Source organism: Coprinopsis cinerea (genome assembly GCF_000182895.1).
Source record: "Coprinopsis cinerea okayama7#130 chromosome 12 map unlocalized cont3.12, whole genome shotgun sequence".
In the NCBI taxonomy this organism is placed as follows: Eukaryota; Fungi; Basidiomycota; class Agaricomycetes; order Agaricales; family Psathyrellaceae; genus Coprinopsis; species Coprinopsis cinerea.
The window spans coordinates 1,941,444-1,962,538 of record NW_003307533.1 but is presented as its reverse complement, the minus strand read 5'-3'; the positions used below and the strand labels follow the sequence as shown (position 1 = coordinate 1,962,538).

At 51.5% G+C, this 21,095-nt stretch overlaps 9 protein-coding genes across 9 annotated transcripts; 5 read left to right on the top strand and 4 right to left on the bottom strand.

Moving 5' to 3' along the window:
* Window positions 1–117: 117 nt before the first annotated feature.
* On the top strand, window positions 118–3,788 carry CC1G_10226 (hypothetical protein; the record flags this gene model as incomplete). Its single annotated transcript, XM_001835247.2, has 10 exons — window positions 118–384; window positions 441–1,139; window positions 1,196–1,537; window positions 1,594–1,739; window positions 1,811–2,208; window positions 2,272–2,463; window positions 2,521–2,632; window positions 2,712–3,403; window positions 3,463–3,719; window positions 3,780–3,788. The coding sequence occupies 10 exons, from the start codon at window positions 118–120 to the stop codon at window positions 3,786–3,788; spliced, it is 3,114 nt and encodes a 1,037-aa protein (XP_001835299.2).
* Window positions 3,789–3,828: 40 nt separating this feature from the next.
* Window positions 3,829–5,213, bottom strand: CC1G_10225 (hypothetical protein; the record flags this gene model as incomplete). The annotated part of the gene is made up of 5 exons (XM_001835246.2): window positions 3,829–4,001; window positions 4,050–4,431; window positions 4,483–4,665; window positions 4,728–4,936; window positions 5,006–5,213. The coding sequence occupies 5 exons, from the start codon at window positions 5,211–5,213 to the stop codon at window positions 3,829–3,831; spliced, it is 1,155 nt and encodes a 384-aa protein (XP_001835298.2).
* A 498-nt stretch (window positions 5,214–5,711) lies between these two features.
* CC1G_10224 (hypothetical protein) lies at window positions 5,712–6,664 on the bottom strand (the record flags this gene model as incomplete). Its single annotated transcript, XM_001835245.1, has 3 exons — window positions 5,712–5,914; window positions 5,968–6,072; window positions 6,259–6,664. 3 exons carry the CDS (start codon window positions 6,662–6,664, stop codon window positions 5,712–5,714), a joined length of 714 nt encoding a protein of 237 aa, XP_001835297.1.
* A 5,381-nt stretch (window positions 6,665–12,045) lies between these two features.
* Window positions 12,046–12,397, top strand: CC1G_15481 (hypothetical protein; the record flags this gene model as incomplete). The annotated part of the gene is made up of 2 exons (XM_002910158.1): window positions 12,046–12,100; window positions 12,150–12,397. 2 exons carry the CDS (start codon window positions 12,046–12,048, stop codon window positions 12,395–12,397), a joined length of 303 nt encoding a protein of 100 aa, XP_002910204.1.
* Window positions 12,398–12,817: 420 nt separating this feature from the next.
* Window positions 12,818–13,323, top strand: CC1G_15480 (hypothetical protein; the record flags this gene model as incomplete). Its single annotated transcript, XM_002910157.1, has 2 exons — window positions 12,818–13,049; window positions 13,103–13,323. 2 exons carry the CDS (start codon window positions 12,818–12,820, stop codon window positions 13,321–13,323), a joined length of 453 nt encoding a protein of 150 aa, XP_002910203.1.
* Window positions 13,324–13,667: 344 nt separating this feature from the next.
* On the top strand, window positions 13,668–15,010 carry CC1G_10221 (hypothetical protein; the record flags this gene model as incomplete). Its single annotated transcript, XM_001835242.1, has 4 exons — window positions 13,668–13,863; window positions 13,942–14,165; window positions 14,228–14,395; window positions 14,444–15,010. The coding sequence occupies 4 exons, from the start codon at window positions 13,668–13,670 to the stop codon at window positions 15,008–15,010; spliced, it is 1,155 nt and encodes a 384-aa protein (XP_001835294.1).
* A 191-nt stretch (window positions 15,011–15,201) lies between these two features.
* CC1G_10220 (hypothetical protein) lies at window positions 15,202–16,497 on the top strand (the record flags this gene model as incomplete). The annotated part of the gene is made up of 4 exons (XM_001835241.2): window positions 15,202–15,391; window positions 15,452–15,678; window positions 15,735–15,881; window positions 15,934–16,497. The coding sequence occupies 4 exons, from the start codon at window positions 15,202–15,204 to the stop codon at window positions 16,495–16,497; spliced, it is 1,128 nt and encodes a 375-aa protein (XP_001835293.2).
* Window positions 16,498–16,671: 174 nt separating this feature from the next.
* On the bottom strand, window positions 16,672–17,405 carry CC1G_15479 (hypothetical protein; the record flags this gene model as incomplete). The annotated part of the gene is made up of 2 exons (XM_002910156.1): window positions 16,672–17,157; window positions 17,211–17,405. 2 exons carry the CDS (start codon window positions 17,403–17,405, stop codon window positions 16,672–16,674), a joined length of 681 nt encoding a protein of 226 aa, XP_002910202.1.
* A 62-nt stretch (window positions 17,406–17,467) lies between these two features.
* On the bottom strand, window positions 17,468–21,075 carry CC1G_15478 (hypothetical protein; the record flags this gene model as incomplete). The annotated part of the gene is made up of 10 exons (XM_002910155.1): window positions 17,468–17,742; window positions 17,794–18,518; window positions 18,570–18,681; window positions 18,740–18,931; window positions 18,987–19,384; window positions 19,446–19,591; window positions 19,646–19,990; window positions 20,050–20,415; window positions 20,650–20,748; window positions 20,800–21,075. 10 exons carry the CDS (start codon window positions 21,073–21,075, stop codon window positions 17,468–17,470), a joined length of 2,934 nt encoding a protein of 977 aa, XP_002910201.1.
* Between the last annotated feature and the right edge of the window lie 20 nt (window positions 21,076–21,095).

The following is a 21,095-nucleotide window of genomic DNA, read 5'->3' as shown; positions in this document are numbered from 1 at the left end:
AATTGGCACATCCCAAAGGGGGGTATTGCTGCCGAGATCGCGATTTGGCGATCTAAATCTCGATTTAGATTACTCCTTCCTAGGTCTGACCTCCACCTGTTATCATCTCGTTGCAAAATGGGTTTTGGGAAGGAGAGGAGAGGATACTCCAGCGGAGGAAAGGGGAGGGCGAAGCTCATGAAGGCGAAGCTGGTTCTCACAAAAGCTGGTCGAAGGAAAGTAGAGTTTGTACCAGTCAAGTCAACACCTTCGCCGACCAAGTCCGTCCATGGGTCTCCAAGTCCAAAACGAAGGAAAACGGGTCACCAAGACGCTATGCAGGATGGAGGGGTGTTTGTTCAATTCCAGGATAATGGAGACGCAGATGCGCCCAAGAAATCGATGGTGCATAAGTCCTATCCGTGACCGATCCGCTTCCAGCTCTAATCTCCCCGACTTAGGACTCGAACGACTATATGTTGGAATGGATACCCAAAGAAAGGCTGTATCTTGACGAGATCATCAAACGCGAGGCCCCTCCCAGCTCTCTAGTATGCGATTCCTGTGGCTCAGAAGAGTCCCCTTCCTGGTGGCGATGCCGGGACTGCACTGCGTGCTCTCTGTCTTGTTTCCACTGCTTCAGAAGTCTGCACGATCACCTGCCGTTCCATAGAGTGGAAACACTGTCGGAACACCATTTCTCCCCCTCCTGGCTATGGCATTGTGGCGTCTACATCAACCTTTGCATCCACAATGTCTGTCGTTCCGACGATACGCCCAATTTCAGCACCTCGAGTAGCGACGAAGAGACTGGCCATATTGACGACGAACAAGACTGGTTAGACGCCGATGATTGCAGCTTTGGCGCTAAGCCTCGAGGTCGCATTTTACACGGCATGAAGGTCGTCACCGTGGTCCACGGAAACGGTGTCCATCATCTCCCATTTCTATACTGCTCTTGCCTGGATGCCCCAGAACCGGAGGTACAGATGCTTCGACTGGGCTTTTATCCTGCAACATCGAAGGATATTCGTACTGTGTTCACCTTCTCAATGCTGGATGAATATCTTTTGGAGACCATCGAATGTTATACGTCAACACACCACTACTACTCGAAGCTTCGCCGACTTACAAATGAACCATACCCTGATACCGTCGCGGTAAGTCATTTAGAAACTGTCTCTGATGGTTCTAACCGTACTCCTTGACACTTTAGGATCGGACCAGAGAACTTAGGCGTGTAGGACGTCAGTGGAGAAAGCTGAAAGAACTCAAACGACATGGGTATGGTCACCGAACTGAGGAACCTGGAAAAGGCGACCTGGCGCTCTTCTGTGCGGCATGTCCGCAGCCTGGTGTGAACCTCCCTGAAGACTGGAAACAGGACAAAGATGATTGGAAGTATACCCGAAGCTTTGTCGCAGACGGTAACTTCACTTGCATCCATCGCAAACAGAAGAACAGCGATGTGGAAGTGGGATTGAAGAACGGCGAAGGGTACATGACGGAAACCAGGCGATACCGCAAGCATCTAGCCACGGCAAAGGAAACGAGCGAGGTGAGGGTCCATTTCATGTGTTGCGAATGAATTCTAACCAGATATGGATGGCACAGGCCCCAACCTGCCATGAACATCGAGCCATCGCGGACAAATCGAAAGTTCGCAAAGGTCTAGATGCGACGGGTATTGGTGCCATAGCCTGTATGAGGCATGGCGCGTTTGCTCCAGGTTCTGTGGTGGATTTCCAGAAGGGAGAACGGTGAGCTCGACGGATCCCTCTGCTACCAATGAGACGACTTACATATTTGACACTTCCTGGGATGCATCTAGCCAAGTGAACATGGACTACGCACTTTCAGAGGCGCTGAAGCTCTCAAACATGGAGGATATCCGGCGGGTCATCTTCGCTTATGACATTAACTGCCAGTATAGCAAGAAGTTGTTCGAGCGCCTACACACTGGGGAGTATCTGGAGCTCGACGAAAGCCTTGTCTTCATTTTTGGGATCGGTCTGTTCCATGTACATGGACACCAGGAAGCCTGTCTGCCAAGGTATTCCCTCACATTCATTCGGGGTGCTGGTGTCTCTGCAGGGGAGATTCTGGAGTCTTTGTGGGCGGTTATCAATGAGGTTGCGCGATGCACCTCAACGATGACACTCGCGCACCGACTCGAGGTGCTAGACGCCATAATAGCCGACAGCAATTGGAAGAAGATGCTTAAATTAGGTGAGTTCAATTCGCTCTCAGTGGAGTAGACAGCCTGAATGAAATGAAATACTTTTGACATAGTTTCGGTGATCTGCAAAAATTGGAAGAACGCCGGACGACAGTACGCTAAGGCCAAAGAAGACTTCGATTTGCTCAACGAGACCGCCTCACCAGCCCAGAGAGTCCAGTGGCAGGCACAGTTGGACGAGGCCCAGGAGATGAGGACTACGAACGTTGCCGCCATGGATATCCTATTAGCAAAGATCGATCGTCGTAAGTCCCTCCAATTTTCGATTTTGGCTGGACAAGGGCATTAACCGTCCGTCGAAGCGCCCACTCTCGCCAAAGTCCAAACAAGGTTAATGGAAACAGAGAAACAACTTGGGACCGATGTTGGTATCACGTCCTGGATTGCCTTTGGGCTCAGGATTCAGGAAGCGCAGTAAGTTCTTTCGAAAGCCTTGCGTAGTGTTGAAAAAATGGCTTATGGCCTCAAGGATCCAATTGAAATCGTATATAAGAAGCCTTCCCAAGGAAAAAACCGACCCTCAACAACTCGAGGTCACGAGAAGGCGCGAGTCGTTGTACACAGACATTAACGGTCTCTACGAAACAGCCGCAACCCTCTTCCCTGACGCAGATCTTGTTAACCTAAAGTTTGACGGGCCTCCGAGGGAGCGTGTTGACCTAGACGACGACGAGGAATCCGACGAGGAGGAGAATCCATTTTCCCTATCCCAGAACGAAATGGAAGACGTCAAGATACCGCTCCCTTCCTCTTTCTCCGACCGAGACATGCCAGCAACTCTTTCTCGCGCAAAGGCCAAGGAACTTGATCTTCGAATTGCGCAGGCGGACGACGTACTAGAAACAATACGCACCGAAATTGGCCACAAGTCGTTCCTATATCGATCAAACATTCGTCTGGCTGAAGGAAAGAAGCAAAAGACCAGGGGATACACGGCCGTTAGTGCAGTCAACCAGCGACTTCGCGACTCGATTCGGATCTACAACCAGACTAGATGGGCCATGCGACGGCTGGGCGCTAACGACTCTGTTATCCGACGGTATCGCGCTCTAACGCCCGAGGACACCAGGGCAGTCACAACAATATATCAGCCAAACATGCGTGGAGAAAGAAATCGGCCTCTCTCTTGGATCTGGAACCTGGATGTGAGTGGCGACTCTGCTCGGTCGGACTATCTGGAGGAATGTAAGTGGGTTTGTAAGCTCGTGAAGCAGCACACGCACTAATGGCTTGCCTTACTCTAGTGTACCGGGTGAATTGGCTACGTGCGCGATCCCGGGTTGACCGTTGGAAGGAGGAATATGTTCTCCTGTCTTCGGAAATGGTATGGGTTCTCAATTTCTTCGATTTCAGGCGGAAGAAATGCTTGGAATGGATAGGACTACGGGAGGATTCACCTGGGCATGTTGCTTATGCTCATCGGCAGGCCGAGATGTGGAAGTTGTTGTATGTGCAGGCAGAGAAAGCTTTCCTTAAGGTCCGAAAATCGTCGACTACATCGGTATGAATGACTCACTATTTCACTACTTCACCAAATGGTACTCACACGTTGGGGTGCCAGAACGCCTAAGGTTGTTATTCATTGCACGCGGAAAGTACTAATAAATATGTCATGAATTACGGTCTAGATGATCGAGATGGAGTCGAAGTTCCCGGGAAAGAGTCATGTAGTCGGCTGGACTCCACTTACGGTTGAAGACAGTGGTGTCTTCGGGGGTGGCATGTCTGACTACAGCCTCGTCGAACGACGCGATAGCGACGATATGAGGGTCGTAGCCGGCGCCTGTCCATCCGTGGTGAAGAACGCGAGTCATGCCGATAAATAACGTACCCGGGTGGAAATAGAATTCGTGGCCGATGTTGGGGCATACGAAGCGGTTTTCCTGTGACGTGCCAGCTGAGAGGATGGTGTCGAAGGCGAGAGGTGGTGTGACGTCTTCGCGGCGGACACCGGAATCGTAATTGGTGTAAATGCGCAGTAATGACTGAGGCATCGTCCAAAGGGAGAGGGCGTCGTTGAAGATGTACTGCGGCAATACGGCCTTGGGTTGCTTGGACAAATTCTCGAGAATTTGGAATCCGGCAAAGAAGGAGGGGGGATGAATAATGGACATTGCTGCGCCAATGATGGCCATGGTTTCGGATATATTGTCCAGGAGCCGCATTCCACGGTACCTCGATTCCAGGAGGGGGGGAGACGGAGAGAACAGGCCCTACAGACTAGATAAGAGAACATCAGAAAGAAAAAGGGGTGTTAAACGCACCCTTTGCTCGTCTATGAGCTGGGCTAGAGCTAGACGAGTGTAGCCATTACCCAGTTTCTCGTGCGTGTAGCCAGTAGCCTGGGGTGACGCGCAGGTCTCGTCGACGCGGACAAAGGGGCTGTTCGGGTTCAGGCTCTCCTTATCCCGGTTGGCAGATTGTTCCACGTAAATATTAAGCAAATCCTAGGGAAAGCCGAAGGTCTGCGTTAGATTTGAAAATACCGTAGACTGTGGGATAAACTTACCAGGCGGTGCTGTTGGATAGCAGAGGGAAGATGATATGCGACAGGGTGGCCTTCGCTGTCGACGTAAAAGCATGGACCCACTGCGATTTTGTGATGGTCAGATCCTCGAGGAAACCGCACAAGCCCTGGACCACGGGTATTCCTGGTTTGATACGCGGAGAGGGGAAGGAATGTAGGCTCGATGCGCCTTACTTCGAGGTGAACCGTGACTAGAGAGAGCCCAAACGTAAATTAGTAAAAGTGAACCGCAACGAACGCCAACGAACGCCATAGCCTACACTCTGAACGGGTTGCCTGGTAGATTACCGATGTCAGTTGGTGTAATTCGCTTTTGATCGCAATGGGAATGTCGGCGAAGATAGGGATTTGGTGGCGGGGATCGTGAAGCCTGTGGTAGACGTGCTGGCAATACCGACCGTATAGAAGTGAAAGCGAGAGCGCCTTTGGCAAGGTATAGTTCAAACGGAAAGGTTGGTGATGGTTCATGGGAGGGAGTCGATGGATGGTCAAGTGGAAAATTTGGGGGTAGAGGATCGAAGTGATGTGCCGACGTGCTCACGTCATCAGACGAGGGGAAGCCGTGCGTCGGATTTGAGGTATGTGTATACACGTGCCAATTGGGCAATGCGACTCGACGCCTGTAGTTCTACGGGCCAATTGGACTACTGCAAAGTAACATAGGCCAATTGGCCTGTGCGAACTGGCTGATAGATTGGCACCGACCAATTGGTGCCGTTCACACATGGATTCCTAATTGGGCTTTGGGGATCGACGTCCGAGATTCGGCGGCCTAATTGGGGCTTCCTTTGGGCGTGTATGGTCTGCAGCAGCGGACAATTTGAGTGTAAAAACCTTTCAAAGACTCACGTGTAGTGGTATTTTTTTTAAATGTAAAAGGCCATAAGCGAAAGAAACACAGGAGAGCATTGATGATTTGGAAGAAAAGCGTAGAAGAAAGTACATCTGATAGATACAATAAACATGTCACTGGTCATCGATTCCGAGCAGAGGGACGGGAGGCAGTTGAGCTGCGCGGAAGAGGAGATCGTGGGTGCGAGAGCGTGTAAGCGTTGCCAACGCCCTGGTTTGGGCAACGCTGGGGGATATAGCAGGGTCTTGCAACACTACGAGGGTGTCTCCAATGAGGCGAGACAAAGTCACCCAGGTTTGGCGCATGCGCACGGCGGCTAGTGGTATCAAGTGAGTAATGGGCCAACCTAATTAAACAATGATGCCTCACCGGCTGTGGCTCGGGCGTTCTCCTTCCTAAGGTACTCCAAATGGTCTTGGAGCTTCTTGACGGTGTCCTTGACGAGTTTTGGTTTGGCGAGGATGGAGGTGGTTTCTAATAACAAGGATTAGTACGGATAGCGGGTAGATCGTATTTGATACACACGACTCCAAGGCAATAGAGAATGTATTTCTTGAACGATGTCTCGAGCTTGTAGAAGTCCTATTCGAAAGTCGATGGAACACTCAGCACTCAGGGCTCAGGGAACGCCGAAATCGCGACGACAAAAGGAAAACTCACCAATAAACATATGGCCATCAACGCCAGCCCCAGATCGCGACATTGATTCATTACCGAGCAGTCGGGCCTTCAAGACCTTGTACTCTTGAAGGAACGGTTGGATCTCCTCGACCGGGGTTTCACAATCGGTTTCGAGGAAGTGCGCGATGAGCTCTTCCTGCAGCATACAGTTTCCTGTGATACCGCGTGGGGTCTGGAAGCAGTGGACGCAAGAAGGATGGTCGAGAAGAGCGTCGCACGAAGCGTGGCAGGCCTCCTCGCCGCAGTTGAGGGTGGGGTCGCCATTGCAGACTCGAGAGGCCCAGGTGTTCCAGAACTCCATGCGAGACTGAAGTTGGAAGGCGAGGTTCGTTTCTTCTTTGTCGACCATTTCTATAGGGATGTTTTCAATCCAGGAGGCGGCCATGTCTTCTATACTGGAGGGTGAGAGACGGAGGTCGAACGAGAGATGAAGGAGAGATGGAAAGGGCGATGATGAGGTCCTAAGTCAACCAACGTGGAGCGGATGATGTGAGAAAAAAAAAAGACCCGGAACTTGCACGGAACCCATGGGCCTAGGGTGAAAGCCTCCAGCTTCTCAGCCTGCGCTGGCCATCTAATCAGGTTGAACGTTCTGCTAGTCGATGTCGTCGGTCTAATTAGGGGTTCCCATGCCTACGCCTGTCTAATTGGACCGGTATAAGAGGTGGGACAATGTCGTGGGTCCAATTAGGGATCCAGATTGGCACGCGCGTCTAATTGTACCGGCGGCAGAAGCTTCCCAATGTTGTCTGTACAATCGGAGACCAAGATTACGTGTATCTAAGACCCAATTAGAGGGCCTGATTGCTACGCCTGTCTAATTCGGCGAGGTGAACTGATGACTCCATTGCACCGTTCCAATTGAGTGTTCGGATGGTGTCTAATTGGTCAGCATTTTAGCCACTACAATTCGTTACCAGTAAGTACCAACCCCCTAGTCATTTTGAATCATTGGTAATCGCGTATGTGGGATCTGGCTTCGGAAGGGGCTACAAACAGGGTATCTTGCCTACGGCTGTGCTATTTTGGTCCTCCTTGAGTGACAAAGTCCCAATTGCGCTGTTTTCTTCTGTCAGGGCTCGTGCACTTAGCAGAACTCTGATATACACTCGCGCCTTCCCTAGACTCGGCTTAGACTTCGACACTTCGACTTCACATCCCGACGTCTCGACTTTCGCTTCCAGCCATACTCGAACCCTCGACTTCCCCAACGTCTTCAGCCGCACCGCCACCTAGACTCCGGTCGTGTCAATGTCTACTGATCTAGACTTCACCGGATCAGGCAAGACGCGCGACTCGGCTCCTTCCGTGATCTCGGATCCTCCGGAAGTCTAGTGGACTTTAGGCGCGCGCTTGGTATTTCGAAGCCTTCGACTCTGTATTGTTCTTTGGAAGTATGTTCCCTTTTTAGACGTATTCGTTCTTTGTTGTTGTCCGAAGTTCCCTCGTACGTCATATCTCGACTTTCCTGATTTATCGATGTTATTATCTTTCTTTTCTTCGGCTTATCTTTCCTCATCACATGTTCTTTGCATCAAGACTTGTCTTCGACCTTTCTACTTCATGTCTTTGCTCTAGACTTTCTTATCATGTTGTGATTGGTTCGTAGATAGCTTCTTCGACTCTCTTGTGTTGTTCTTGGATCGATTCGCCTTCATGTCGTTTGTATTTCTCATTCATACATCTTAGTCTCGCCTTCATGTTTCTCCATCGTTTCTCCGCACTTCTCTTCGTCGAAGATTCTCTAGACGTGTCCTCTATAAGTACTGTATGGTTTTGTAGTAGATACCTCATCCGGAATCTCGACTAGGACTCTCCATCCTCCCTTCTCCATCGACTAGGATCTCCATCCTCCCTTCTGCATCGACTAGGACTCAATCCCCTCTCCTCCATCGACTAGGACTTTCCCCTCATCGAATCCTCTGTCCGAATTCCTAAGTCTAACTTAACTCTCTCCACGTCTTCGACCGTTGAGCCTTTAGCTCCAGTCGTCTCTCTACGTCGCGCTCTCGCCGCAAGGCGTCCGTCCGGTCCGTCGGCCTAGCCAGCCATAGGAACCTTGACGAAGGGTACACGTTCTTATAACGTGAGACCAAGGCTAACCTCCGACCCCGAAGTCTCCTCTCCATCTCAGACTTCGCCTCACTCCTCTTCACTCACGCCCATCTCCTGACAGTAGATTCCGGATTCGACTTCGTCTTGTCGTTCCAAGTCTACGTCTATGTCCGATCAAGACCGCTACGACTTTCGTCGCCCTCGCCCTCCTCCTTCAGCGTCCGCACTGGGCCAACCTCGACCCGTATCGCACTCCAGACACGAGTCCCTCACCGATCCCTTCTACATCTCGAATTCGACATCACCTGCCATAGCTGCAACCGCCCATTTGGCAACCTCCTACGTCTTTCCTCGGTCAAGCTACCATTTCGACGCGGCATGTCTAACGACGCTCGCGAAGAAGAGTTCGTAGCCTCGCATCTAGGCATCCCTGGTGGCCTCGCTACCAGCGCCTTCGGTGGTCTTCGCACCTCAGACTCTGGGTCTGGCAACCCCAGTGGTGCTGCAGGTCGCGTCTCCAACTCGCGTCGTGGTGATCCGTCTTCCTCTGGCAAAGGAGGCGATGATCCACTCCCTTTCGCCTTTGATCCCTCTGGCTCTCCCCCTCGCACGCCTCCTGGTGATCCGCCTGATCCCAGGGGAGGTGGTGGTGGAGGTCCCCCGCCGTCTGGCAGCGGTGGTGGCGACCCTCCTCCTAACCATGGTGGTGGTGGTGGACCTGGTGACCCGTCTGGCGATCCGCCTGGCGGAGACTCTGAGACTCAAGCTCAAGACGACTCCAACGACTTCCAACCCGTCCTTCGTCGCATTCTCGAGCACCTCGTCGAGGGTCAGCAGTCAAATGCTCGTACCCTTGCGAAGGCTCTCGAGAAACTCGAGTCTCAGTCCTCCAGTACCCCTAGACTTCGTGCTCCCGACCCTTTCGACGGCTCAGATCCCGAACTCCTAGACGCCTTCATCGCTCAGCTTACAGTTTATCTCGGTCGCTACATGCACACCTTCAAGCACCCGAGAGACGCTGTGGCTACTGCCCTCTCCTACCTCAAGGGCAAGGCGTACACTTACTTCGCATCTCGAATCAATGTGGCTCGCACTACCGATGCGACGTTGCCTTGGTTTGACAATCTGGACCTCTTCATCGAGGAGCTGACTCTCGTCTTCGGCCCCAAGAACCCCATCGGCGACGCAGAACGCAAAATTCGTGCGTTGACGATGACAGGACGTGCCTACCAGTATACCCTCGACTTCAATGAGCTCGCCGCACGCATCAACTGGAACGAAGCGCCTTTACGTTCTCAGTACTACACTGGCCTCTCCGACCGCATCAAGAACGAGTTGGCTAGACGTCCTCGGCCTGCTACGCTTTTGGAGTTGCAGAATGTCGTCTTCGATATGGACGAACGTTGGCCAGCCTGCTGTATGAGTTCCCCTCGTTAATAACGGTGGGATTGGGTGAAATTAATGGCGATAGTAACTACACAGAGGGAAGAGCTTGCAGTGAGCATACCTCGATAGCAATGAGGCACATCACAAGGCAGAGGTTCAGTGGACCCATATGTGTACAGTGTCATATAGATAGATGGTCCCTGTGCCATACATGAGATATAAGCAATAGAAATTATCATATATGAAGAATGGTAATGCCCCCTTGGAGACAGGAAGTCCACAGAGGCACCCCGTCAGTAGCACTACCTCACAGGCGCAATAACAACGCGATGCCTCACTGACTTTTGCGCCTGTAACTCACGCACAACTGATGCCGCGTTGGCTTTTGAGTGATTGTCTCCCGTTGATATCAGACCTGTAGGGCAGTTTCATTAACGCGGCGGGGGTTCTCCTTTGACAGGTAACTGCAATCGAAAAGCATATAGACTGAATACATCATAATGCCACAAAAAGGTGTAAAGCCGCTCCCCCACAGTACAGGTGCAGACTTTGCTGATATTTACGAGTGACATCGCGAACCTCTCTTCAGATTCCTCTCTAGGTACTGACCCCATCAAGACCCCAACAACGGGCTACCTGCTTCTCTCAACATGTCTCCCACCTGGGGAGCCTACCAGAGCCCTTACCATTGTGGATGTCCAGTCCTTAAAGCAGTGTAAGTGCCTCTCTTCTAAAAGGCGGGTGACTTACGTTAGTGTCGGGAACCTCTCCACACAAATCGTATATCAACATAGGCACCTGTGGTCTAAAACGACATGAATGCCGGATACTATGGAGAAATCAGCCCCCGTCACCAAACCGTTCAAGGTGGGTGTAATCCAAGCCTCGTGAAATTATCTTGGGTAGCTGTATGGACCTGCGGTATAGCCGTCAGCTTGTGGGCGATAGTATCGGGGAGGGTGCCGCTTCTCCACCTTTGATGCTCGAGGTACCCCGTGTCTATCGCCTATGTATTTGCCTAGGCAGATGCGGGAGTCCACCCAGCTCTGACTCCACGTACCAGGCTGCATTTGTGGAAGGTCAAATTCACGATCAGCAGTGTCGTTCGCCACTTTGGTGCGAGAGCAAATCCACGTTTACAGGCGTCGGTCGCCATTTTGGTGCGAAAGGTACCCCGTGTCCATCGGTGATGTAGCCGCCTCAACAGATGCGGCAGTCCACCAGTCCGGGCCCCACATGCCTGGATGCATGCGCGGTAGGTATGCACCCCATGTCTCACAGTATACACCCCACCCCATAGCATCAGGAAAAGTGTCTCGTCCTGACTTGCTGGAAAGGCACCCCGTATCCATTGGAGCAGATATCAGTCTCGACAGGTGCGGCACTCCCCCCTTCATTATCCTAAGTGGGTGAAAGACCCCCTCATCCCCAACCCTGACACCAAATCCTTCAAGACGCGCGTAACCCGAAACTTGGGCAATTATATAGGGTACTTGTATGTACCTGCGGTATAACGTGCACCACCCAGTCAAATATTGGGGAGGGCCACCCTTCTCCACTTTTGATGCTCGAGGTAACCTGTGTCGATGCGTGTGAAATAATCTGGGGTACCTGTATGTACCTGGGCTAAAACACCCAACGCGTAGTCGATAGTAGCGGGGGAGACGGCGCGACGTAAGACTCACATCCCTATATTCACCTCGACTTTAACTGAGCATCCATGGCCGATTGTATATGCGAAGAGGGCCTTCGTCATCCAACAACCTGGACAGGAGCGGCAATCCACCTACCTTATCCTAAGAGTGATCGTTGAAGAGGTCTACAACTTGGCGCTGGTCATTGTACAGACAATCCACTTGGCGCCAAGGCTACCACCTGGACTCCAACAGCAGTTCCCTCAAAGGCATCCTTTCCTAGACTCTAGAATAAGCGACACCTTCAAGTTCAGGCTGGTCTTACTTTAGGCACCTACCCCGAGGTTAACAGCCCTACCACCCGCCTTTACCTACGTCATGGCTCTCACACCCATGTTCAGACCCAAGTCTTGGCCTCCCGAGCCCTGTCCTCCATCGCTCACCCTCACTCTTGCGACGTCGTAGGTGGGCGTCCACATTCCTCGTCACTCACGCCGCGGAGTCAATCGTTAAAAGACGAGGTACATCAGCAGTTGAATCCCAAGCCAATGTCTGTGTGTCTAATAAGCGCCCAATTGCACCTTGGCACAAGCCAAGCGCCTGAGGAGCTCGTGGGAATGTCGCGAGATTTTCACCTGCCTGTCCTCGGTGCCTCTCCGCATTACATCTTGAACACCTGGCTCCCACCATAATGAGCGCTGCCTCGATTGAACACAAGGCAGAATTTGTCAAAGACATACATGATGGTGCGGTCGAACTCACTCTCCTTCATTCTAGGCTCATCCATATCCGTAGTGCTCGAGCGCCTCTACAATCTAGCCACAACAACCAACCTCCACATCGCAGACATCACTCCCAGGCTTGAATGGCTCCATGAATACACAGACCGCCTCCCAGAAGACGCTCAAGAAGATCACAGCGAAAACATTTCGGACTCGCAGGCGTCCCTAGCTACCATTCAAAAGCTTGTGGACAAAATGCTCAAAGAAGTGAGGGACGGCCGTCTTCGAGCAACAGAATACATCGAGCAGGAGATCCAATGACCCCGGTTTCTGTTTGGACTTGCTTACATAGCTTTCGATCAATAAGAATATCATATCTATCGCGCGCTTGTGTTTTTCTAAGTCAAAAACCCTTTCTCTCGACCCATTTCTCTCCGCAATGTCGAAGTGGGACGGTGGATACTTGGAGGGGCGATCTCGAGTCTACTCCGCTGTTAACTCAGCCTGTAATGACCGGGAAAGATTCGAACATTGGTTCTTCAACAACATCGGCGGGGTAGGTTGTACTTTCCCTTCAACTGTTTAGAAGATCTGACTATTTGCCTACAGTACTGTACTCAGAAGGAATGTATCGAGTCCCCAGGGGCGTGTATGTTGACAGAGGAGGGTTTCGGTTGCGGTCCTTGCATTGCACGGGGAGCTACATGTCCCTGGAAGGATGCCTACATTATCGCCGTCATCATGGGGGAATTGGACCTTTCATATGGCAAGGCGTTTGAATTTTTCACCAAATTGCTCAAAGATCCCGTAGTCCGCGACCAACTTCGCGGTGAATACTCAAGAGACCCTGATCCCCACGGTGAACTAAGCCCCGTCAAGATTCAGGCCCGCCTTAACGAAGTGCAACAGGAGCTCAAGCAGGCACGGGAGGAGATCGAGCGTCGTGACGCCAACCTCAAAAGGTTGATCGGTGGTAAGTGTCGCACTTCATATCGTCCGGTGTAAGTTCCAACTCATGTCTTTTAGATCTCCAAGAAACCAAGGAGAAGTTGCAGGAATCCAGAAGGGAGCTAGCGCATTATACCAGACGACATGTAGAGGTCGCACCTGCAGGCTCTAGCAACCCCGCCGCTGAACGCTCCTCACGACCGTTTTACGTGGGTAGCAAGCGCTCTCTGGCTATCTATCGGAAACGGGACAGCGTACCGTCACCTTCAGGCATGGCTTCCCGCGGAAACGAGAAATAACCTTTGTATTGCTTCGTACATTTGAACTACCGCATTCTCTTTTGCTTCCAGTCGTTGAAATTCCAAACTTGTGAGAGCTTAGCGCTGGTTGAGATTCTTGGCATTCGGTTTGGCAATACCCTCTTGGCAATCCATGTGGTATCTAGTAACTTGAATTCGCCAAGGCAAATCACAGGCCTCAGATTCTCAGTTACGGACGTTCTCTTCGCAATTCAACGTCTGCTTCATCCAAACGAATTGCCAAGTCATCGCTTTCACGGGATCTCAGTTGATCCAACTGGGGACGTAAGATTGACCTGAAGGGCATTCCTCCTGTCAGTGTCTTCTCCTTATCATCTTCCACCATGCCAACCCTCCCCGCCTTTGACTTGTCTTCTGCTGCGAAGCTATCTCTCCGCTACGGACGGTATTGTCAGGCTCTTTTCAGGAGCAAGTTGACGCTCGAATCTTCGCCGCCTGAGCATCCTGATCTCGACCTACACCTTCGAGTTGAGGCCCACCAACTGGTAACTGTAGCAGAAGTAGCCTACGACCATCAATGTGAGTGACATCATCGTATATTCCACACAAGTAGTCCCAATAACGTCGTCATGTTCTCTCCCACAACGTCTTTTCTAGTCACTCTTCAATGGAAGTTCGAAGATCTCGCATCGAATGTCGTCCGAGCACAGATGAGCAACGAAGATCCACGCGAAGCCAGTCTTCTCGCACGTTTTCCGCCCATTTGGTCAGCTAACCCAGACGGGTTGCTTCCTCTTCGCACTTCCCCCCTCGTATGCCTGGACAAGAAGGGTATTATTGGCTGGTGGTATATGCCTGGGTGCATCACCGAAAGCAGGCAAGTAAGTCGTCCTCTCGGCTCCTTCCCAAGTACCCTTTCCCTGACATTGCCACGATAATGCAGGCTACAATCTACAATGCTGTTAAAGCTCTCAGCAAACGACGTTCAACCCCCCTTCGACAAGACTCCCAAGGGAATTGGCGATCTCACCCTAGACACTTCTCTTGCGGCCAAGAACTCAAATCTGGCGTTGCCACTTTTGCTTCCTGTTGGTTCCAGCAAGCCCACGATGTACGTTCTTGAAATCGCTCCCTTTGTCTTATTTGACCCTTTCCCCAGGGCCCGCTTGACCTTCCAGCGCCTTCGGCCTCGTTGAAGAGCCCAAACAGCCAGCAATTCATTAGAGATATGATGGAGAGCTTTGCTGTCCTTGGCGGTGTTATTGCTATCACTCAGCCTTGGCTATTTGACACTGGGCTGGAGGTCCTGGAATCTCTGCACCGCCGGAACGTTAACATGAATGACATAGACATGTTGGACGCCGTTCTAGACTTTTGGTCCAACCCCTTCACTGCCTTCTCCGTTATCACCAACCGGGAATCAACCATTCACCGTGATATCTCAAGTCCTACTTGGGCGTTCGATCTCATATACACTGGAGGTACCTATCGTGATGGACGTCTCGAGAGTCCAACCCTTGGCGGGCGCTTTCTTTACGATCCTGGTACAGTGATTGTAGGGCTTGGCAGTCTCATCCGACACGGTGTAGCGCCCGTCGAAGGTGATCGCTTGTGCATCGTCTCGTATTTCCGAGAATCGATGCTTGACCGAGCATCACACTACCGCGGCGCCAAGCCACCTACTGCGACCCAACTTCGTGACTTCTACTTTGATACCCTGATGTAGACCAAGAGTTGACTTTAATCAAATGACGCCTCCATTTGCAGCCGTGGGTTTTCATGTTTCGAGTTTCCCTCCGATTTCCTTACAGGTTTTTGATGGATGTCGCTAGCTTGGCGTTAGACGCCTCTGATAGATGACTCATCGAGCGCCTTTGCTCATTGCATCGCGCGTAGTTCCACACCCTCGTCCCCTCCATGTCCCCCATCGTCTTCGACCTTCATCATGGTGGTCGCACAACCGAAGCCTTTGGTCGCCACTGCCAATACCTGCTGCGAACGAAATTCGACGAGAAAACCAACATTCCCAAGACGAAGTTCCCCCTAACCTTGCGCGCTGAAGCTCGCCAAATCGTCAACATGGCTCACAGCGCGTTCGGCAACAGAGGTGAGCTTGAGCTTGACGATCACCTTCATAATATCCTGCGGTACTCACGTTTTCGTGAAGCCCAGCTGAAATGGTCATTTGATAAACTTTCCAGGAAACTCGACGAACTTTCTTCAGGCCAGCTTACCCCTGAACAAGCGCAGGAGCTTCGCGAAGCGTTTGAGCCACTGGGGAAGCGCCTTGAGACCGGAAGGCTCCCTTGTTTAACGGAACCAGTGTGCTTCGTGGATTCGGACGGGGTTATCGGGTTTTGGAGTTTCCCCAATGCCATCCAGAGAAAGCGACAGGTCCGTGGGCTGATCTTCATAGTGGAACCCTGTCTTGACCCCTCCGTTGATTCTAGGACATCCTGTTGAACGCTGTTCAACAGCTCTCTCGAAGCAGTGGGTTGGACCGCGTGGACAATGGACCCCACCGTTTTTTCCACCACAGAGAAAATGCGCTCGGTTCGGGCGAAGCAGAGCTGGCGTTGTGCACTGTACCTGATGGGGTGCGTCGATTTCCTTTTCTCAACAGCCTCGTCGTTGAACTCCAGGGGTTAGGCAAAGGTGCCGACCCTGTCCCAAACCTTACTTGGGCAGAAGCGCGCAACGTACATCGGGTTTCTTGAAGAAATTGAAGAAAGCTTTGCCGTGCTTGGAGGCATCCTTGCCGTCACTCATCCTTGGTTGTTCGACGCCGCCCTCGCCGTTCTTTCTTCAATGGAAGAGGGCAAGATTGATATCTCGCAGCCGGAAAATCTTCACCAAGTCCTTACCTTCTGGTCAGCCCCGTTTACCAAATTCAAAGTCGTCACCAACCGCGAAACCGTCCTCCAAAGGAACCTCAACAGCCCTCCCTGGACCTATGACCTCGTCTGGACCGGTGGTACCTTGTCCAACGGCCGTTTCGAGTGCCCTAGCTTGGGGTATCGATTCATCAATGACCCCGGTACTGTCTTCGTAGGACTTCTCGGTATCCTCGAACACGGCATCGCGCTTGGCAAGTCCGAACAAGTCCAGTTTTTTGCTTCGTTCGAGGAGTCTATTCTTAAGCATGTCCCCCAGCATTACATACCTAAAGCGCCCACTGTGGACCTTTGGAGAGGGTATTGGTATCATAAGTAGTCCTGGTTAGTCGAGTAGTTTCAATACGATGGTGTCGATGTCGTTGCCAAGACAGGATCGGTGTGATCAGGAACACATGTCATTGAATATACACGACGTCATCGATAATCGGCCGGCTAAGCTAACGTACAACGTACAGGCGTGTACACACAAACCGCGCCTAAAGTTTAGCCTTTAAGTACTGCCAAGGATCTCTTGGCGCAGCTTCTCGGTTTGTTGAATTGCCAATTCGATGGCCTTTACACTCTTCAAAGCCAACACCACATCTCTCTCGACGAGATCGACAGCCTTTTGGGTAGACGCCGACGCACGCTCCAGGTTCTCGTCCAACGAGAGGGCCAGAACACTCTCAGACCCCGGCAGAGGCCTGGTCTCCGACCTAAACGTCTCGAACTCGTCGCGCTGGAGGCGCCAAGCCTTGAGCAAACCCAGCAGACTAAGACCAGTCCCCTTGAGGTTGTTCCACCAAGCGTCGGGGTATGTAGGGAGGATAGGATCGGGGACAGGCTCAGGTGTTTCATACTCTGCCATAGGGCCGTGTCGGCCAAGATGGAGTGTCCCAGAGAGCGTGGACTTGAAAAGCATTCCTAGCGCTATTGGGCGCCTGATGATTCCTGGGAATCGAAAACAGGCACTGGAATACAGTAGCAAACCCGTTTCCTATGGAGAAGGTGGTGAGGATCCTTATGTGTCAATTTGGACTTCGTACTGACCAGATCCCTGTACAGTTGTGCAGCAAAACTCTTGCGTTCGGCTGGGGAGAGCCCATCCCCGCGAGTAGTCCACACGGTCCCCGCCGCCCGAATTCGAGATGAAGCGTAGTCGATTAGAGACTGTATTTCACTTGCTGTTAAGGCTTGGAGGTGATGAACCTCAGTGAGGAATGGCTGAGGCGACGAGCGAGACATTGTTGGATGACAATTCAGTCGGTGTTGTTGTAAAATAAAGTACGGGATCGCGGTTTTATAGCTTAAACCCTAACCCTACTCGGATTTCGGCCTTTGGTTTTCACCTCCCCAAAAGCCTTCTCGGCATGCGCTCCCATCAGCCTCCACATATTTGCTTGGCGATTCGCATACGCGCGATGGCCCGGTAAATCTCGCGTCAGCGTGGCCCATGCTTTACATTCTTCCTCCTTGAACGCAAAGAAGTTTGGCACCCACTCCATCTCTGAGGTGAGTAAAACATGCTCCTCCCTCCAACGCTCTGCTCGTGACTTTGCGCGCAACCAATTCACGCGATAGACTAGGTAAAGTTAGCATAGAAACTGGACAAAGATGAAGGTGGATTACTTACGCTCTTCCAAATACTCTGAATTTGCCGAGTCGCCTTCTACATTTATAGTCCAAATCCAAGATAATGCCACATTCCTTTGATTCCGAGCGTTCGGTTCATACACGGCAGTTATTGCCCTGGTATCCTCCCTCCTTACTTCCCTGTACCGTTGCAACAACTCGGGTTCGGCATTCAATCTTGAAAGAGCCCACCTTGCTCGGTTGTACGATTTGAGGTGAAACCGCATGCTGCGATCGACTGCTTTAACTGCTGCATATCCTCGCAATCGCTGCTGTTTTCCATGTGCCAAGCGGATATTCGAGCGGTATAGGTATGACTTGTGGCCGATTTCGATCCTGACGGACTCCAGTGCATCGTCAGCCTGGGCAACACGCAATCTGAGTTCCTTGGCAGCCGCACTGCCAAGGGCATTGGGAAGGTCTCTAAACGAAGAGGGTAGAGGGATGTCAACGTCTTCTGGTTCATTCTGTGAGATGGAAAATGGGTTCCTGGGGTTGTCCTCGCGATTTCCATCATCATCCCCTTCTATCTCGATTGCCTCTTCTGGGGGATTTTCGCATTGTAACTCGTAGAAGTTGACGTTGGGGAAAATCACCGCACCATCCTCGTAAAAGGTATTGATGGCGGACTGCAAACTCTCCCTGCGCTTCATCAGGTCCAGGCGTTGTTGGTCGGTACGGAGGCTCTCCCTTGGCAAACCAGCGATGAAGGCTCTGAGGTTATCCCTGAAGTCATGCCTCAGAGTTTTGAATGACTGATTGGACACTGTCACATACTGTGCGTCCTGCAGCTTGATTCCTGACATCAGCCAGGATGTTACGCCAAGCCCAGTATTGAGTGCCTGCTCAGCGGCCATTAAATCGTGCTGAACCCTCGCCTTGGATGGTGCTTTTACGACGACTCTTTCAGTCTCAACACAACAGAAATGAGTATAAGCAATACTTACGCTTGTTGAGCTTCACATTCAGGATGTCCATGCACTCGACGTCATCCTCTCTTTCAATGTGAGTGTTTTCCAGCTGGGTAGACCACAGTCTACGTTGAGCGTCAGATGCTGTCTCATCCAAAAGTTCAAAGTCTTCTTGGGCTATGGCTAGTTCGACGATGCTTGTCAACCATCGCTTACTGATCCCTGGCACTGAGAACACAGTGGCTGTGAGGGACTTGGCACGGAAGCGCGAATGAGGACTCACCAAGACCCAAGAGTTTCTTCCAATTATTATCCGCCATCATGTCGTCGAGAACCTCGTCTCTCTGCGCCAATGTCATCATGGACGTGGGGCCAGCAGCCAGATTGATCACCGACCACAGTGGCTCGAGGATCTCGCCAGCGCTCATCCCCGCACCACGTATGAATGTCAGTGCATATCGCGCAAAACATGTATCTTGGTGTCCGTGAACATGGAACAGTCCGATGCCAAAGATTATGGATAGCTTCTCGTTGATATCGAGATGGTTGGCCTCTTCGATGCGTTCGAATAGGTGTTTACTATACTGGCAGTTGATGTCATATACCAGCAGGACTTTTGATAGCTCGTCCGTATGAGTTGTTTTCAGTGCTTCGCAAAAGCCGTAATCCATGTTGACCTGCCTGATCGAAAGAGAATGTCATAAGTACCTTTGCCTAGGGCCGTTAGACCAGGAGGACTCACCTTTCACCCTTCTGGAAATCCACTACACTCCCTGGGGCAAAGCAACCATGTCTCATGCACGCAAACGCACCAATGCCTGTGACATCGCAGCCTTTGTGGCCTTTGCTTCTATCAGCAATGGCACGATGTTCGTGACAAGTTTGAGGCTAGAATGACAATCTCAGTGTCGAGGACATTTCTTGAACATCCCACAGACATACCTCCTTGCGTTCTTCTGCCTCTTTGAGGTGTGCTTTGTACCTAGTCCTCTCAGTCATGAAACCTTCTCCCTTTTTCAAAAAGACGTCGCCCTCTCCCTGATTCTTCTGCTTTCGATGAACGCACACGAAGTTTCCATCAGCGACCAAGCTTCTCTGGTACTTCCAATCCTCCGGGTCGCTTCTCCAATTATCGGGAAGATTAATCCCAGGTTGAGGGCAAGCCGCGCAAAAGAGTGCCATCTCGCCTCGTCCCGGTGTCTTGTTTGTATGCCCTATTCCGTGGCGTTTCAAATCCTTCAAGCGCCGCCATTGGCGCCCAGCCCTACGGAGCTCGCGTGTGCGATCCTGTTGTAAAGGAAGTAAGGGTAGTCACACCTGGTTTAGTCTTAAGGGAATGAACATACCGGTACAGAATCCGGGAAGCTCTTGTTCGTCATGCGTCGGAGCTTTGAGTAATAATGATGTGTTGAGGTGAAGCACTCTAACATCTCGAGCAGGTAGTCGTCAAGGAGGGCGTGCGTAAACGCCGTCCTGATGTCTCTGAATGTTGCTGGAAAGAGACTATGGCGGAGCAGTTGAATCTCGTCCGAAGGGGCTTCCGGGCAGCGACAAAACACGAAAGGAAGATAATGAACACCATTAGTGTGCACGATACAGAGTACCTTGGCTCCTCGAAAAAGTCCAGGTGCTGGTTTCGCTCCAAACGTGAAGTCATCGTTGTCTGTCCAGTTGCTGGGAGTGTCGCCGTCTCCTTCTTCGACGTCGTTCGGCTCGAAGTGGGGCGGGAAGAGAGCAGTCAGATGGCATGAACTCGATCTGCAGAGAGAGACATGGACACCACATTTCCACAGCCAAGAGCGTTGAAAGAAGGACCCAACCCAACGCTGGACCCGATGAAATGGGTTCCCCATATGATTCTCTCTGCAGCAATCCGAACAATACACAGGTTGACCGACACAGTCCTTGCAGCGCCAAGTATCGCCCACTATTGTAGAACGACAGACGTGACACAGCAATGGATCTGGGAGGGCCTCTTGGCTGAGAAGCTCGTGTAAGTACAGCCTCTCTTTGGGAACCCATTCGCCCATGTACTCGTGGGTCGTCTTATGGTAATGTGAAAAAAGACTCGTGTTAATGAAGATTCAGAAACTAACCTTCGATCCAGATGTACCCAACACGTCGAAGTCGAGTTGGACAAATTCCCCCTGATCGAACTCGTCCGCTGTGCGCACAGGCTGGGTCGACGAATTCTGGTGTCTTGACAAAGTCAACGAATGTTTTCGTGGTGAAAGGGATAGGTGCTTTTTGGTAGGGGTGTGAGGGATTAACTTCAGCAATGATCGTCCCTTCTTCCCACCGCGAGTAAGGCGGCAGCGATAGAGTTCGACACGCTCCCGTTTCTTGACTACGTGTTTGTGCCCCGGCGCCATGGTAGAAGAGGAAGAAAGGG